This window comes from Sciurus vulgaris, assembly GCF_902686455.1.
Source record: "Sciurus vulgaris genome assembly, chromosome: 17".
NCBI classification, from domain to species: Eukaryota; Metazoa; Chordata; class Mammalia; order Rodentia; family Sciuridae; genus Sciurus; species Sciurus vulgaris.
In genome coordinates this window covers 43101228-43120369 of record NC_136478.1, presented here as the reverse complement: position 1 = coordinate 43120369, position 19142 = coordinate 43101228, and the positions used below count along the sequence as shown (strand labels likewise).

Sequence of the window (19142 nt, the reverse complement as noted above, 5' to 3'; positions counted from 1 at the left end):
ATAGCTCAATAGGGAGTACCTACTTATGGATGCTCAGATCAGTAAAGCTTTTGCAATACTAATACTACATTTTTGAGCATGAGGTTGGTGTTTATGACTGTCAGAAATCCTGGAAGCTGCTGCCAAGACCAACTGGTTAGTCTGAAGGTCCTCAACCCACCACTTATTGCTGCCATAATAAAATGAGAAGTTGCGTTCCCTTAGTGTCTTATTGCTCTCAAAGGTTTCTACCCAGGCTAATGACACTAACAATGTTTTTTTCACTGAGTGCACCATAGTGGATGCTATTCATATTTATAGAGTGAGTGAATGACATAGTATGCAAAATACCTAACTTTCTGAAGTTGACTTTCCCAGCAGAAGTAAATTGTTGGGATCTAGGGACTAATAATTCAGTGGTAGAGGGCTTGCCTAGTGTGAGGCCCAAGGTTCTATCCCCAATACCACTTTGTACCCTCAGAACCTTCTTGTATTGTACATTCTAATAAAATTCTTGCTCAGAATCTTTCCCAGTCTAGTGTGAGTCAACATTTGTTGCTAGATTTAAGCATTTTAAAGCTGGCATGAGTCAGAGACATTTAGCAAAAATTCTTAAAACATTACTTTACCAGGAGGTAATTGTCTTCAAAATATAACCCAACTGCAGGGAAGCACTGTGGCCGTATAGTTCAACCCAGTTGATTTTACTTTTTTAGTGAGAGCAGTTAAAATTCTTCAAATAAGCTTTTGGCTGGAATTTGTTTTGAATAGGATGCAGGGCAGAGGGGTGGAGGGAATATGTTCCTTCTGAGTTCAGAATGCAAATAATGTGTTCCCAGTATGAAAGTATCTATAAAAATACTTCTCTAAATATATCCTCTCTCAAAACAGTCAAATGGAGGTTTTGGACCTCAGAATTCCTACTTTAAAAAATGCAAAGAAACAGAAGCTTTTACTACCTCTACAAATCACAAGGAGAAGCTTGCTTATTTTTTCTGGTACAGGAGTTGAACCCAAGGGCACTTGACCACTGAGCTACATCCCCAGTCCTTTACACATTTTGAGTCCTTTACATTTTAAATTGTTAAATTGTCCAGGCTGGCCTTAATCTCACAATCCCCCACTATACAAGTAGGTGGGATTACAGGAGTGCACCACTGTACTTGGCTTGAATTTTCAATTGTCACAAAAATTGCTAATGTTATTTATTTTGTTGAGCCAGGAAATGGCATTACTGATATTTTATTAGGTTATGTCTCTTTAAATTTCTTTTAATCAAGAATGTCTTCCTTTTTAAATGATAATGACTTCAACTGAAGAATCCAGACAGATCGGTTATGGAACATCACACATCCTGCACTTGTCTGTTTCCTCTTAATGTTGTTTAACTTGTCCCGCTACTCTGTTTCCTGTGAGCTGGAATTAAAGCTAGAAGCTTGATCAGATTCAGGCGTTCTGGCAAGGTGCTGTGTGTTCTTGTTATCATCTCATCAGGAAGCACCCATCAGGTTGTCCCATTAGTGCTGCTAGATTTGGTCACATGACTGTGGTGGTGACAGCCAGAGCTATTGCTGGGACTGATGTTTCCTTTCCAAGAGATCTGTGCAGCAGCACTGGAGCTCTGGGCTCACGCTGCCCCTCCGCAGCCTTGCACAGAAGGGTTTGGGATCCACTGCTAACCTCTCTGCCTGGTCAGTTATTTAATGATTCAGAATCTAGACTAAAACATGGTACATGCTGATGTGTGGGTCAGTCTTTGGGACAACAGACTTTCTAGATAAACCTGTGACCACACTGTTCCCATGAGGCTGATTTGACACCATATTTCAGGGTGGAGCTGAACAGAAGGCCGGGAGTCAGTCCATCCTGGAGGCATCAAGCAGCAGGCTCCTGAGGGCAGGGACTTCTTCAACGTAACTTTTTTTTTTTTTTTTTTAAGTTTAGATGGACACAATACCTTTATTTATTTATCTTTATGAGATGCTGAGGATCAAACTCAGTGCCTCACTTGTGTGAGGTGAGTGTTCTACCACTGAGCCACAACCCCAGCCTCAACATAACTTTTCTAAAGGCTTTGATTAGATGGATTTGCAATAGGTATAAAACAAGAAGAGTTAATAAGCTGGATGGCGGAGAACAGCACAAAGTAGAAAATCCAATAAATCATCCATGCGAAATGTAGTTGATACCAACTAAAGACCTACTGCCAAAGACACCAAGGACACAGATACACTATGAAGAAAACAGCTTAAGCGTTTCTGTCCTCTGAAAACTCAAGGCACATCTGTGCCACAAGACCATCCTCGAGGGTCAAGGCCTTCTGAAGTCCAGCTCAAGGAGGCTGAGTAATATTCCACCCAGATGTTCCAGCCACATCTGTAGGCTGGAGTTGGGCTGTGAATAGTACACTGGAGAAGAGACGCTAGTCAACTGGAGAACAGGGCAAACCAAAGACTGCAGAAAGGAGGAAATATTCCCACCCCACACCCACCACAGTATCTCAAATCCAAGGTCCTAGTTACTGGGCAAAGATCACTTTTATAATGTTCAACAATAGGCAAACCTTAACAATCAAAAATTTTAAAATTGCCATTAGAAGCTTTAGATTGAAAAGCAATCGTCTATGGCAAATAGATCTTTTAAACCTTCAACTCATTGGGAGTTAATTTTTTATTTTTTGCTTTGCTAGGGACTGAATTCAGGGCTTCACTCGTGTTAGGTAAGTGCTCCACCACTGAGTTACATCACCAGCTACCTTTCTACCTCACTTTTGAGACAGGGTCTCAATAATCAATAAGCTGGCCTCAAGCTTCCCATCCTCCTATCTTAGCTTTCTGAGTGGCCTGGCTGGTTGAGGATTTTTGTGGGGTTTTTTTTGTGTGTTTTTTTTTAAATGGAAAGATTTCGGCATGCTTAAAGTAGATATAATATATAAAGGCAGCAAAAATGGGAACTGTTCAGGCACGTGTAACAAGTATGCAGATGCCATTTATTTGGTCCATAAGTACAGTATATTCATTATTTGAGTTTTACAAAACATCAAATATAAATAACCTGAAATTGTAACAATACACAAAAATTGGTTTTCTTACACAGACATACCAGGCAGTACAAACTGAAAATTTGAGTAAATTAACATTGTTTTACATTAATATACACAGTGCCAATTAACATTTAAAAACAAGTTTCAATGCATAGCACTTGATATTTCTTTGAATCTGTTTCAGTCAGTTAAGAGTATGAAAATGGTTAGATCTAGACTAAAAATAATTCTTCTTCTAGCCAAAAATAAAGGCATAATATTTATAACCAGGTATCAACTTTACTAAACCACAATATTTTTGAACTATTAAATGATACCTAAGGGTATTTACATTAAAAAGGCAACATGCATTGTGGTGTTTCATCTCATGACTGGTTATGCACACACTTTGTTCAAAGGGTTTTAAAACTATACTCCTACTTTCAATACAGCATACTTCAATGTTCTAATAGTTCTAGCAAAATGAATGCTTTCAAAGGGAGCAGAATCATTTTCAAGTCACCGTTGTGATTATTTTCCCTTTGGAACAAAGGACATAACAAACAATCTGGTTCTGCCCAGATGAACTAATGTAGTAAGAGGGTTTCTGCTCAATCTAATGCTATGACATCATCAAGCTCTTCCATCTGTTCTGTACGTGACCTCTTTGCAGTGACATTCTCCTTCTCATCTAATTTCCTCTTGCGACTTCTCTCTTCTTCACTGACATCAGTATTATTTGAAGGACCTTCTTCATCTGAATCAACTATGAGTACATCATCTTGCTCTTGTGCTTATTTCAGGAAAAAAAAAAAAAGATTAAAAGTGTGGGAGTTATTAGTTAGCTGCTCACCAATACTTCATATACTTTAAAACTAATTCTCTGAATACACATCAAACTTAATAATGGCTACCCTTAGGGAACCATCACTTCTCACACTACACATTTCTGTACTGTTTTAAATAACAAGCACCGATCCTTCCCACCTTTTCAAGGGGGTTTAACTGGGGATTAAACCCAGGAGAAACACCTATTTCTTTTCTAAGCAAAATAAAAGTGGTAACAAGCATTATGTAATTCAAAGGAATTATACTTCCTTGATGCTATCACTACCTACTCCAAACAAAAAGCAGAGGGTGCATATCCTAATATTGGCAGTGAAGGTAACAACATCAACAACAACGTAACAAACAGCACTTACAATGTGCCAGGAACTGTTCTGAGCCCTTTGCATATAACAACTCATTTAATCATCACAACAACCCTATAAAGAAGATAATATTATTATCCATTTTCCAGAAAAGGAAAGTGAGGTACAGAGATTGACTTCTCCCAAGGTCACACTACTGCAAAGAATGAGGCCAGGATTCAAGTCTACACAGTCGAGGCTCTACATTTTTATGCTCTTAACCTTACACTAAAAGTGGTTTGATTTACTAAAATCAAAAGCAAAATACCTATCTTACTGCTACAGCCTCTGAAACCTACCCACAGCAGACGATCAATAAGTGTTTATTTCAAGTTACAATTTTTAAAAAGCTACCATAATAGTTTCAAAGGAGCCTGTTTCAGAGGGGGAAAAACAGCCCATAGGAGGGCTACACTCTACAATATCTCAAAGTTCATCCCTACAACTCTCAGAGAAGACTAGAACAAAGACTGAACACATTCCAATGAGTGCCAAAGACAGGGAGTCAACACAATGGAAACAGAGAAGATAAAAATTGGCAGTAACCCTTTAGTTTCATGAATAAAGAATGAAGGGAAGTAAATATTCAGGGCACAGAGAATCAGTTATTTAGAAAAGCACCAAGTTCCAGCACTGACTCCAGGGAACAGATCCCTCAGATACACTTTACCAAAGTTACCCTGGTAATGAGGAAACTGAAATGCTAACATCCCATACTTACCAATACCTGTCTACTCAAAATAGGCACATGCATTGATTTGTTGCTCCTAAATAAACTGGGCAGCCAATTATATAGTTAGAACTGACTTTAGACATTGGTAAATTCACTGACTGAAAATGTCAATTAACAAAAAATAACAAAGGGTTTTTATTTCCTCTAAGAATTTCCTTCAGTCTTAAATGTCTTCATGGCTCATAAATTTGAAGTTCCATTATCAAATCAATACCAAACCAGCATACATCTCTAGTATTTTATGAACTTCTATTTTAATCAGTATTCTTAAATATAATTACAGTTTATTTCTCCATACTTTTCACTTAGTGGATAATTAACTTGTTGGCTGGGGCCAGGACTCACCTGTGGAGGTGGAAGGCTGGGCTCCATCATCACTGCCATTGGTGATGCTTTTGGCAGCATCTTCGGCTTGCTTGGGCCCCACTTTTTCTGGGCCATCACCAACAACTTCAAATTCAACATCCTTTTCTAGGTCTTCACTGTAAAAGAATCGCATACTATATAACAGGACTACTGCTACAACTATTTACAAAGCAAAAGAGCACCAGAGACACTGTTCTCAAAGTTCAAAGTATATACTACATACAAAATACATATCTGGATTCTAATTTTTAAAAATTACAATTAAAAAAGACTGTGATAATCCAAAACCAATTTTAATGGCCAAAATAAATGTACTTTCAAATTAAGAGAATGGCTTTAAACAAAGAAAACAAAACAAAATAAAAAGTTGAACAACTTCTATTGCCAATGCAGAAAACTGAGTCTGAAACTGCAGCCCAAAATAACTTCTAGACACTATTTTTTCAGCCACTATGCCAAAAGATCATATACACTTGACCACAGTAGTTTGGTATTTTAGGGATTAGGATTACATGGTTTCTGGGTTAGCCCCCCCATCTTTCTAGACAGCACCCTACTTTTGTACATGAGTTCCCAAAAACATGTATGAAAGTTTAATGCATGAAAGTCAAACAAAAGACTTACATGTTTTAAGGGGGGGTTCTGTTCCCAGAGAGCTAAAAAATATGATAAAAAAAACCCTAATTATGCCTCCTCTTTTAGACACCATGTGATATTTCTTTACTGCATATGTCTTTTCATGGTCTTTTCTTTCAAAACTGAACACAGCATGCCACTGATAGCCAATTGGTGTCCAACTGAGGCTCAAGATCACACCCTAGTGATGTCTTTCTCTGACTCCATTCCTTCTCACTAGTAATCCATATTCAGTCTTTCCTATCCCTTTATGTCCCTCTTTTCTGGGAGGGGTACTGGGGATTGAACCCAGGGTCACTACCACTGACCCACATTCCTAGTCCCCAGTCCTTATTTTATTTTGCAACAGGGTCTCACTGAGTTGCCAAAGCTGGCCTTGAACTTATTATCCTCCTGTCTCGGCCTCCCAAGTTGCTAGGATTACAGGCATGCACCATCAAGCCCAGCCATTGTTTTATGTTTTTTATAAAGCAAATATAAAAATGACCTCCAAACAACTACATAAACTCTATACAGATTAGTATAAAAAGGCAATGTTGGCAAAATGTCTGGATCCAAACATAACCATTATTCTTCACATCAACTCATGGCTATCAAAGAGCATTTTAAAAAAATGCAAGTTTTCTAGCACATTAATATACAAGTGGAAGACCATTTATTTTGTAACTGTGCTGTATATATTTATGTAAATATTGTGAAACACATGCACATTGAGTGCCTTTTTTTTCCAAGTGGGCAGGAAATAAAATCAAAGAGAAAAAAATACATGACTAGCAAATCTATACAGGATAGCTCTTAGTATTTTTGTTATTATTACAATAATAAAATCATAAAATTGTTTTATGGGGGAAATATTTCTTCTTTCTTCTGTGGAATTTTAAAAATTAAAGATTTTATTTCAGTTGAATTATTGAAATGATTTTACAACTGATTAGAACTACTCAAAGGCCTAGACTCTAAGTCATACATCAACCACCATTGCTGATGGTATCCTTAAACATTTTTTGCTTATCCCTTTTATTTCTGAATCCCAAAACTTCCTGTAGGTCAAACTTCAGGTAACTCAAAGACCAACTCAAGCAAATACACTTGCAGTCTTTAATGAACAACAGGGGTTTACTGGCAGGAAACCATTTTCTTCCACTTTATCTTCAATTTGTATATTCAAAGTTCTTACACTTAAATATTAATAGTTCCTACCTATGAAGGATGTTGATCAATAAAGTGTAGTCCTGAAGGAAATCATCTGCTTGAAGCCGGCTGCCATTTCTAATTCCAAATTCTGACAACTTCTTATGATTATTAGCTAGAAAATGTGAAAAGAAATGTAGATCCTTTAGTTACATCTTCATGGAGTGGTCAAGTTAAAAACTAAAGCCCTGAGGCTGGGGTTGTAACTCAATGGTAGAACACTTGCCTAGCACATGTGAGGCATTGAGTTTGATCCTTGGCACAACATGGAAATATATAAATAAAATAGAGGTATACAACTAAAATAATTTTTTTTTTTAAAAAAGCTAAACCCCTGTAACCTCAGTGACTAGGAGGTTGAGGCAGGAGGGTCAAAAGTTCAAGGCCAGCCTCCACAACTTGGCAAGACCCTGTCTCAAAATTTTAAAAAAGGACTGGGGATGTAGGTTAATAGAGTACCCCTGGTTCAATTCCCAGAACAGCAAACAAAACAAGTCACTCCCCTCTCATGGGCTGAACTTATGCCCTTCAAAAATAACTCCTACCCCCAGTACCACAGAATGTCACTATACTTGGAGATACAGCTTTTTGAAGAGGTAATTAAGTTAAAATGAACAGTAAGCTTTAATCCAATCTGATTGGTGTCCCTGTAGTAGGAAATTTAAATACTCAAGAGACATCAGGGATGTGCATTCCCAAAAGGAAGGTCATGTGACACACAGCAAGCCCAGGAAAGAGGCCTCAGAAGAAACTAAACCTTATAACACTGTCATCTTAGACTTCTAGTCTTCAGAACTTTGGAGAAAATAAATTTCTGTTGTTTAATCTGCCTAGGCTGTGGTACCTGTTCTGGTGGTTACAGAAAACGAATACACTAAGACTATTAAGTACTCAGGAATTCAGACATGAACACTTATAATTACCAAAACTACTACAAGGGAACCAAAGAGGAATTCTAAGAAACTTTTCCCATTCAAACCAAATTAATTCTGGGGTCTTAGAAGAGTCAGCACAACTTTCAGAGTTGTCTGAAATACATTCTACTTATAAATAAAAAGGGTATCTGGGACACCTCAGTAAACTTTTTAGTAAATTTTACAATTAGATATAAGACTCCAGCTCTACAACAAGAAAAAAACATTTATTTGAATGGATTTTTCATTTTTCAACAAGAAACCAATGAAATGTCCCCCAAATACTCAGTCCGTTTTTTCTATTCTTTCACACATTATTTCTATTTTAATATCCACAGCATGAAGCACACAGTTCTTAGCACTGAATAATTCTTTGTGGTTAGGCACACCACATGCACATGTAGTTCCAGTTACTCAGGATGATCACTTAACTCATGAGTTCTAGGTCAGCCTGGGTAACACAATGCAAATATTGCCTCAAAACAATGAAACAAAAAACCTTTGCTACTCTTCTGGTTCTTTTCCAGATTTTATTTTTATTTTAACTGCTTCCATCTACCTGGAATATCTTTGGATAATGGTATTTCCTACTAAATTCCAGTTCTAAGCCCATTCACTCATCTGCAGTGAATACAAACCTCCTCAGAACTGATGGGTTCAAAAGGGAACCAATTGGGCTGGGGAGATAGCTCAGTTGGTAGAGTGCTTGCCTTGCAAGCACAAGGCCCTGAGTTTGATCCCCGGTCCCACAAACAAACAAACGAACAAAAAAAAAAAAAAAAAAAAAAAAAAAAAAAAAGGAACCAATTAATATGGGTTCTTATCTTAAAGAATTACCATCATCTCTGAATCCAGACGCCTACCAACTGTATTGTACAGGCCTAAGATGCTACTCTTCCTCACCTTCCTTCTACATCTGTTATCTGTACCTCTTTGATTTTTCTTTTCCCTTACTGGCTCCTGCCTCTGCTGCCATACCCTTTATAATAGGCCCTCTGCAAATCACACGGAACCACACTGCTCTTGTGTTTAAGCCCTGGTGAGGGTGGGATAGCAGGTAGAGGAAGTCAGAGAAGAGAAAGACAAACACAAATATGACACAGGAAGTTCCAGGCTCACCACCACTGCCAACCCAAGGCACTTTCATTTCGCAATGAAAACAAATTACTGACCATTCCTAGAGCCTTTTATGTTGTTTTACAAGTTCATGCCTTTATATAAGATGCTATCTATGCTACCTATGTCTAGACTTTCCCTTCTCTGTCCAGGTCACTATTTCTTCTTCAAAAGTTGACCCAAGAGTTTTCCCTCTGCTGCTGCCCTAACCCTCCCTCCACAAAGTAAAATATGCTCTCCTTCAATTCATATCCTATATATGACCCTTCTAAAGTATTCATTAAACTATATACTAAATCCACTTGTAATCTCTACTCTCCTTCCAGGCTGTAAAGTACCTCATGCTAAGGACTGCTACCTTGAATCCATCCTTGTTAAAAATACCCTAAGACTGTGCCTAAAATATAGAACTCCATACATTTGAATAACCGCTGTCTCACCCTCAGTACCACATGTATTCCATGGAACAGGGACACAGACTCTACTATGGAGATTCTTGACGAGCTTCAAGGGCTCTTTTTTGGGGGACCTCATGCATGCTAGGCAAGCACTCAACACTGAGTTACACCCCTAGCCCTCCATTTTTAAATTAACATCTGAAAGAGTTAGTGAAAACTAAAGGGATAGCATATAGCAGACCAATACTTCTTTCAGGTGAGGACAACTGGCTAAAATGGAACATGAATATTCAGGGAGACTCCTACAATATCCTATAATAAACTAGCACCCAGACAGTATATAGCCTCCAATTACATATGATCTAATATCCCAAATAATTCTCAAGAAGCAATTACCATCAAGCATCCTGGCACTAAACCTTAAAGAAAGGTTAACATTTGAATCCCTATTAGCACCTGACAAAGTATGATGAATAAATGACCACTAGACAAACAGGTGACAAATAAGTCAAAACACAGGAAATAATAGTACCTCCAACTTATGAAGGTAATGGTACACTGGCAAAGAACTGGGACATGGAAAAATGAACTGGTAACACAAAAATTAGATATAAAAGTAGCAGAAGGAATGTAGGAATTTTCAGACTGATTAATGTAATCTGAAGGTCTAATTACAATGCAATTCTCACTAAAGAAGCTTCAATGGAATCCAATCAAATGTATTTTACCTTATTCCTTATTTAACAAAAGTAATAACCTGCTTGAACTTTTTTTTTTTTTGCAGTGCTGGGGATTGAACCCAAGGCCTTGTGCTTGCGAGACAAACACTCTACCAACTGAGCTATCTCCCCAGCCTTGCTTGAACTTTTTTTTATCAGGGGTGGGGGAAGGTTGTTGCTCAGGAGCCAACCTAGGGCCTCATTCATGCGAGGCAAGCATTTTCCACTGGGTCACATCCCTAGCCTTTGCTTGAAACTTATGAAAGCTCAGAGAGCAGAAACTAGGCATTGATTTCACCAACATTTTCTGCTATGTAGCAGGAGCAGGCTATCAAGGATTCCCCATTCTTGGTAAAAATACCCAAGGAACTCAGATTTAGTTCCTCCCTACTGATTTAGGAGCCAGCATCATTTTCTCATCACCAGCTTAGGCTCCAGGATCTATGATACAGGCAAAGAAGTTCCTTGAAAGTGAACAAGAATACAGGAGTCACTAAAACTGGTCAGAATCTGTTCACAGGGTTATTGAGAAATAGTCCCTTAGTTTCAACATTTAGGAGCACCCTATCTGTGCTGTGACGACCCCATCAAGGAAACACCACTTTGGGAAAAAACTTTCATGACCAAACATCACCCCCATTACTGAGGTATCGAGTAACATACACTGAACTCATAATGTGTTCTCCATACTTCTTCCTTTGAGGAGTGCAGAGTGCACATTAGTTAGTACCTTAGAATGCATGATAGCTTCACATCTCTAAATGAGAGGAGTGGATAAAAACAATAATACCTTCTGTTTCTCCCTCTTCTGAAGATATTAGGATTGTTCCTTTCCCATCTTCAATTTGGACATCTGGTGCTACCATAGCAAATTTTTCTTTCACTATCTACAAGGAAAAAAAAAAAGATTAAAAAATATTAATGCAGGTAATTAAAGACCATTTCAAAACAAAACAAAACTCTAGATTTCTTTTCTATAAAGGCTCTTACTTTCTCCTTCCATGGGTTAGGGGCTAGTTATTCAAGAGTCCTTAGGGAAAGCAGGAAAACTGGAGATTCAACCACATTCCAATTCCCACATTTGACCACTAATGCAGATCAGACCAAACTTTCTCCAAATGGAACTTGAGAACTACTTGACTGGCTCTTGGTATTTTCTTCCCCTGAACATTAGGAAGTGAACTACAAACTTAACATTTCATTTCAGTCTCTATGCCAGTGCTGAAACAGAAAGGGTTTGAAAGATAGAAAAAACTTACTAACATGATTCTCAGCTAACCTCTTCCTTCCTGAAGGCCATATAGGTTTGGAAGATTTAGAGGTGCTCAACACTACCTATTAAATACTACCTATTCCTCTCTAGAGGTCTAATTACCTTCAAATAAAGAAATTATCTTCAATTCCAACAGTCAATATATTTCAACAATAATAATAATTCCTAGGAAATAAAGGGGATCATCAAACCTCCAATGGCCAGTTTACCAAGATCTGCTGTCTCCCTGACCGAGACATGATTGTAAACTGGTCCTTCCTATGTATCCAGTTCTGGGAGGAAGGTCATTCCCTACCCACTTTGGGAAAGGCTTAATCACCTATCTCAAGAGGTATGTACAGATGTAGCACTGTGATGGGTATAATCAGAACAATCCAAAGTGCTCCCAAAAGTGGGAAGGGACACTCTTTTCAGTCACTTTAAGAACTTCAATGAAAGTAATCTAACTAATTCAGGAGGAACCTAAATATTTTTCTTTCACATATATGTCTGTGTGGGAGGGGGAAGGTGGATGGTACTGAGGATTGAATCCAGTGCCTCACACATGTTAGACAACCACTCTACCACTGAGCTACATCTCCAGTCCTCTATCTTGAAGCAGGGTCTTGTTAAGTTGTCCAGGATAACCTCCAACTTGTAATGCTCTTTCCTCAGCCTCTCGAGTAGCTGGGATTACAGGTATGCACAACCACACATGGCTTAGACCCCCTATTCTACACATGAATCCAGAATCAGGTCATATTACAAAAACCTATGTACTGTCATCAAGCCTCATATCTCATAAATGGTGAACAAAAGCCCCCTAATTTGGTGGGAATGGGTACTATCCAACATCTAGAGCACCTGGAACTCTGCAAGTTATCCCTTAATACAAAGCTACTAACTGAGATTTAGCTCCATTGGAAACAGAACTTGGCCATTCTTACTCAAGTATTCATAATGCATAAAAATACATCGTCTGAGACAGGTGCAGTAGCCCACAACTATAATCTCAGCTAGCAGGAAGGTTAAGGCAAAAGGATTATATGTTCAAGGTCAGCCTCAAGAAAACAAAAAAAGAAAGCCTGGGAATATAGCAAGCTTAGTGGTCAAGCACCCTGGGTTCAATCCCCAGTACTATAAACAAAAAACAATACAAAGCAAAGCAAAAAAACCCTTTGTGAGTTTGGCTATAGCCAGAACTACTCAAAGATACCTCTTTATCTACCTGAAAAGAGAATAAAATCAGAACTACCTGGGAAGTTAAGGCAGGAACAGATCACAAATCCAAGATCAGACTCAAGGTTAAGACCCTATATTAATTTTTTTTTATTTCAAAATGTGTCATCTATTTTTTTATTTCTCTAGAGATATTTACTGAAGTTCCTTTTTATTTTTAAAAAATTTTTAATACATGTTTATAGGGTAATAATGTCTGTCTCAATCCACTGTCCTTCTCAAGACCTTATATTAAAATAAAAAATAAAAAGGTCTGGAGATGTAGCTCAGTGGTAGAGTGCCCTGGGATTCAATCTCTAGTACTGCCAAAACAAACAAACAAAATCAGAATTTACTCACTGTGTGGGAAATAAAGAGCAAACAAGTCTGCTTGCCATGATGTTATGCCACCTCTGTACCACCTATGGTACTTACTCCAGACAAATTCATTTACACCTTATGTGCCTGAGATAGGAAGCACATATTCTGGAACCAGAGAGAAAAGCCAGTAGGAATCCAGATGGTTGAAGTAATCCAGGGAATTAGAGCAACTCACTTCAAGAGCTTTTCCGAACAATTATATGGTATTTAGGTTGTTATAACAATATACTGTAAAGGATCAAAGGAAACTTGGATTTTTTTTTTTTTTTGTTTTAGGGAAGAGAACTGGCTCTTGAACTCACCTTATCTTGTAAGGTAAGAACAGTCACTTTGTGGACATTCAGTCGTACTGTCACCTCTGGCTTGCTGGCACACACATAACAATTGGGGTTAGGAGGATCCAGCGCACAAGGCACAAGCAGCTTCTTTCTTGGGTTTGGTTGTTTATTCAAAAATATCTTCAGAGAAAAAACAAAAGCAGGAATCAGAAATGTGTTATAATTTTATATACCAATCTGAAAATTTTTTTGTATATTTGTTATTTTTTGTATAATAAAAAAAAACATTACTTAAATAGTCCCCTCTAGATGGAAAGGATCAGGTTTTTTAAGAGTCTGGTTTTTCAATCTTCCTTTCCATTCAGCTACCATATGAAATGGGTTTACTGTAAAGACACCTGTTTGTTCTATACTGACTCCACATGCTTCTGCCAACTAACTTAGCAAGAGTATAAGAATAGCCACATTTGTCTTTGGTATCATCATTAAATCAGCTTCTGGGTGTCCTTCCTAGTTTTTATTTTCATTTACCTTAAGCCGACCTCTTAGGAAGACCAACACACTTCTGCAATTAATGATAATGCTTTCATAGATATATGCAACAAGTGACCACCTTTCCAAATTTTTCGGACAATTAAAATAATAACATTTATAGAAAGATACTGGTAATAATGCCATTTCTCTAATATCCGCCTCCCAAATTAAGAACTAAGGCAAAAAAAAAAAAAAAAAAATTACATTGAATTAGGAAAGGCCCCAACCTTAAACTACTACAAAGTTTGGTGCTTACTAGCAAGATTCAACACAAACACAACAAATGTTAAAAGAACACAGGAAGCTGAGATACAAATCTTCATTATATGTTTACAATGTAGCACTGTGTATGCTAAGAATCATTAACTCTAAAGAAAAAACCCTACAGATACCCCCAAGTTTAAAGAAGTAAATCCTTGGAGAGATAGTAAAGTTCCCTTATGTAACTTTTCCCTACAATGAATACTGGTCATGTAGCAGAGCTAGAAGCAAACCAGTCAAGCTAAACAGCACAAAATGGGGGAAACATTTATTTGATTTGGGGCTTTGCCAGCATGACTAAATATAACTAAGGAAAGCAAAAATAATAATAATAAAAAAAAATATGGTTAGGGTGTAGCTCAGATTGTGTACTTCATCTTTTTAAGGTCCTTAGATCAATCCTCAGCCCAAAAAAGGTATCACTGCTAATACCCAGGACTAACATTATTAAACCATCTTAATACTCATTTATAAATGTGAACAAAGCATATCAACTGATGGAAGTTTGTGCGACTGTTTCATTGAGTCTGAAAATTCAGATCCTATAAACGAACCATCAAATTTCTTAAAATAAATAAATAAATAAATAAACCCAGATATATAGGCATCAACAGTCCGAGAGTTGGATAGAAATGAGCAAGCAAAGAAATCAGAAGGATGTTATAGGAAACAAGACACTTTTAATAAGTGTGACAATCAGTTATTATTTGTGGGCTCAAAGGGATACTAAAGCCATAGGAAAAGTTGTTTCCTATAAAAAGAAATTTTTACAAAAAGTTCTTAGAGTTGGGTACAATGGTACATGCCTGTAATCCCAGTGGCTCAGGAGGCTGAGACAGGAAGATGGAGAGTTCAAAGCCATCATCAGCAAAAGCAAGGCAATAAGCAACTCAGTGAGACCCTGTCTCTAAATAAAATACAAAATAGTGCTGGGGTTGTGGCTTAGTGGTTGAGTACCCCTGAGTTCAATCCCCAGTACACCCCTCACACCTGCGTTGGTAATGTCCTGGGTACCTAAATGTAAGTAAATGCAAATGCTCTGTGAAGTAATATACTCCAAGGTATTTACAGGTACTTAAAGAACAGTCATAGATAGCTACAATTCTAATACACATTGTTACAAAAACCATAAGTCACATAAGCAAACAAAACAGATCTATCAGAAATGACCAGACACATCCATAAAGATTTCAGACATGAATATTATCAAAAATATAAAATAACTTTAAAATAAAAGAGAATGAAAAGAATGACCAAAGACCAAGATAGAAAATGACCATTTTTTAAAAACCATAGACAACTCTTGAAATTGGAAAAACTTTTTAGTATATGCATTTCATACTAAACTTCTCCGAGAATTTGGTAAAACTGGAATTGTTAGAAGCAAATTAGCTTGTGTTTTCATTTATTAGACAAAAAAATAAGTGTGCTTTCTTTTCTATATTGAAAATTCTAGGAAGATTAAATATGCACTCACAAAAGATAAATGAAATAATTATTTTTCCATTGCTTTAAACCAATTTGTTGCTTTATTTTTAAAAACTGTCCATTTAACATGCTTTTTATACTCTTTTTTTTTTTTTTTGGAGGAGGTACTGAGGATTGCTTTCAGGACTGTACACATACAAATCAAAATGCTCTACTACTGATCCCCAAATCCTATTTTAAAAAGAGGTTGAATAAAAAAGGCAATTAGATATACTCACTGTTCTACACTGATCTATTTTTCCTGATAAAATCTTCAGTCCTTCCAACACTATCAACCCGGCAATCACTGCATTAGTAGTAGCAATAGCAGGAATAATGTTCCCTGCCATTGCTGTGGGGGGAAAAAGATGAACATGTTTAGCTGTTAAAAAAGAAAAAACAACTTTGAGGCTTTGATGATACTAATGAAGAACAAAACAACTTACATTTTATATCAAACCTGCTCTTCATATTCATACTGAAAATATGCATCCTGAGATTTGCAGCAGAAGTGACAAAATCCATTGCAGATGGGTCATCCTGCCAATAATATAAATTATTTAACAAGTCTTCCCACAAACTCACTAGCTTGACTAGTACTACTAGTACTACTTTCAGAGAAGTGCTTTCACATATTTATAATATTGCAGACAGTTAACCAGAACAAGAGGTAGTCATGAAAGAGAGGCTGATAAGTTAAGTAGTATGGAGGTTGGAATAAAAGGAGCAGGGGCTCATGACCCCTGAGGTCCAGGAATACAGTCAAAAAAGATCATCAAAATCTACCATGCTTCTAGGAAATCACTCATGCTTAAACAAATGCACTGGGGACTAAGTATATAATACACCAGAATTCTAATTCCATTCGTTAACGATGGCAACCCTTTCCTGGGTTCACTAGTTAGTAATGAGATGGTTGCTGGACAAGCACAGAATCCAGGCAAAGATAGACTGTTTTGTTTTGTTTTGTTTTGTTTTTGTGGTACTGGGGATTGAACTCAGGGCCTTGTGCTTGTGAGACAAGCACTCTGCCAGCTGAGCTATCTCCCCAGCCCAAGAGAGACTGTTTGACAAAACATTTCATTGAAGTCTAAGAAAGACCTGGACTTTTGGGTTCTCCTCCTCCAAACTCCCGTCATATACACCACTCACCCATATATGCTGTTTCTTCAGATAATGAAACATGATCAAAGTTTTCTCTTTACAATTTGCATTTTTCTTGAAGTCATATCCTAGACTCTTTAATTAGATTTCAGTAAGGCTTTCTGCTTTGAATTAAGAAGATATAACATAGGATAGAAGAAAACATTTTGGATATGCCCCTTTTACCAGCAATGCCCTGTGCAGAACTCTTTAGTGTACAAAACTAGAGCTGTAGGAATCATACTATGTTCAGTGATATCTTCTGAGAAAGGATTTACCAAGCCACATTAATATTTTATCAATTTTTAGGTCACTTTTCAGTTAATAAGGATGACCACCACTAAAGATGAATGCTTTTTACATGGCCCATAGTAATGTCTGGAGTAAAGGCTCGGAGTTTGACATTTGTTCATCACCATATACCTAGTTCATCCCCAAGTTCAAAATGCTACTCCCTGTCGTGACTTTCTACTTCTATTTTCTGGTAAATTCTTGAGTTGAGATGTAACTATCTATCTCTATAAGAAGATATTTTATATTCTTAAAGCAAAAAGAAAAAGAGCTGTTAAGAACTGCGTTCCTTGGGCTGGGGAGATAGCTCAGTTGGTAGAGTGCTTGCCTTGCAAGCACAAAGCCCTGGGTTCAATCCCCAGCACCGCAAAAAAAAAAAAAAAAAAAAAAAGTGCGTTCCTTCATGTACTTATGAACTGGCTGTGCGACCTGGGACAAATCAACCTTTCTAAGAATTGCACAAAGTTGTGCTAAGGATGAGGATGAGAAAGAATATTTAACATTATCAATAGAGTGCACTACGTACTTCTGAGGCAACTGGCCTACATGGAAGCATCCATTAGGTACCATAAGGACTTTACTGAAGAGGGTATTAATTCTCAGTTCCAAGGGTTCTTTTTTTAGCCCCTGTGAAATGATTTAAAAAAAAAAAAACTTTCCCGATAACTAGAATAACAACAATGAAAATACTTAAAAAGTCACACTTAATATCATGTAAACCAAAAAGATTAATGTTTTTAAAACTCTCAAGAAACAGCCAGGCATGATGGTGTACGCCTATAATCCCAGTGACTCTGGAGGCTGAGGCAGGAGGATAGCAAGTTCGAGGCCAGGATTGGGCAACTTAGTGAGATTCTGTGTCAACATTAAAAAAATAATAATAAAATAAAACAAAACAAAACAAAACAAAAAAGGACTGGGAATACAGTTCAGTGGTTGAGTGTCTCGGCATTCAATACCACAACCATAAAAAAACAAAAAGCCTCAAAAGTCGGGTGCAATAGTGCCTGCCTATAATCCCAGCAACTTGGGATGCTGAGGCAGGAGGATCGAAAGTTCAAGGCCACATTAAATGATTCTGCAGATTTATAAAGCCTGAAATTGAAGACACCCCTTAAAAAAGAAAGGAAGAAAGAAAGGAAGTTTGAAGCCAGTCTCAGCAACTTAGTGAGGCCCTGTCTTGAAAAGAGCTAGGGATATAGCTCAGAGGCATAATATTCCTGGGTTCAATCTCTAGTATTCCACACCCTGCAAAAAGGTCTCAAGAACTTAAATTTACCAGTTTCATTTTAGATATCTAATTAAACAGAAGTACCAAAATTTGTGCACAGAAAGTAATAGATTTCTAAAACTGGTCAGACTCTTTCCCTTACTTTAAAATCCATAGCAGCACATACATTATATCAGATAAATTACTGACTACAATTAAGTAATACGAACTTAAAATACAATATCCAGCTGCAGAGTACTATTAAATATTATTTTAAATATAAGAATAAATGTCTCATTTTTTAAAAATATTTTTATTAGTTGTTGATGAACCTTTGTTCATTTACTTATTTGTATGTGATGCTAAGAATTGAACCCAGCGCCTCACACATGCTAGACAAGTGCTCTGCCACTGAGCCACAACTCCAGACGCTCTCATTATTTTTTAAAAAAGAAAGAAACTTTAAAGAACTTTTTTTAAGTTGTCGATGGACCTTTATTTATGTGTGGTGCTGAGGATCAAACACAGTGCCTCACACATGCAAGGCAAGTACTTCTCCACTGAGCCACAACCCCAGTCCTGTACCTCATCTGTTGTATTGAGAAGTATTTCTCTTAGATCTTTGAAGAGTTGTACATATTTCAAAGAAAGGGAATTTTATTACATTCAATGCCAAATAAACAGTCATTGAGCCATCATACTGAAAATATTTTGATTGCTTTAAATAAATCTGTATTACACAAAATGTTGTCTTTTTGCTTAAGTCAATAAAACATTTCACTCTAATAAATTCATATTTTTCTTCCAGTCAATGTAATTATAAGTCATGAACATATAACCAGA

At 37.1% G+C, this 19142-nt stretch overlaps 1 protein-coding gene across 3 annotated transcripts in view; it reads right to left on the bottom strand.

The window, feature by feature from the left end:
• Nucleotides 1–2947: 2947 nt before the first annotated feature.
• The window catches only part of UBA2 (ubiquitin like modifier activating enzyme 2), a 43365-nt gene continuing 27170 nt past the window's right edge, over nt 2948–19142 (bottom strand). For 2 of the 3 annotated variants that reach the window (XM_079117961.1, XM_079117963.1), the window contains 7 exons: nt 16102–16195; nt 15895–16007; nt 13418–13573; nt 11055–11151; nt 7127–7232; nt 5270–5406; nt 2948–3794 (listed from right to left, as the gene is read on the bottom strand). In XM_079117961.1, coding sequence (XP_078974087.1) covers nt 3613–3794; nt 5270–5406; nt 7127–7232; nt 11055–11151; nt 13418–13573; nt 15895–16007; nt 16102–16195 — 885 coding nt within the window. In that variant the 3' untranslated portion in view covers nt 2948–3612. Of the gene's footprint in view, nt 3795–3868; nt 4267–5269; nt 5407–7126; nt 7233–11054; nt 11152–13417; nt 13574–15894; nt 16008–16101; nt 16196–19142 lie in introns of those variants that run through there. The other variant, XM_079117962.1, reaches the window with a different exon arrangement.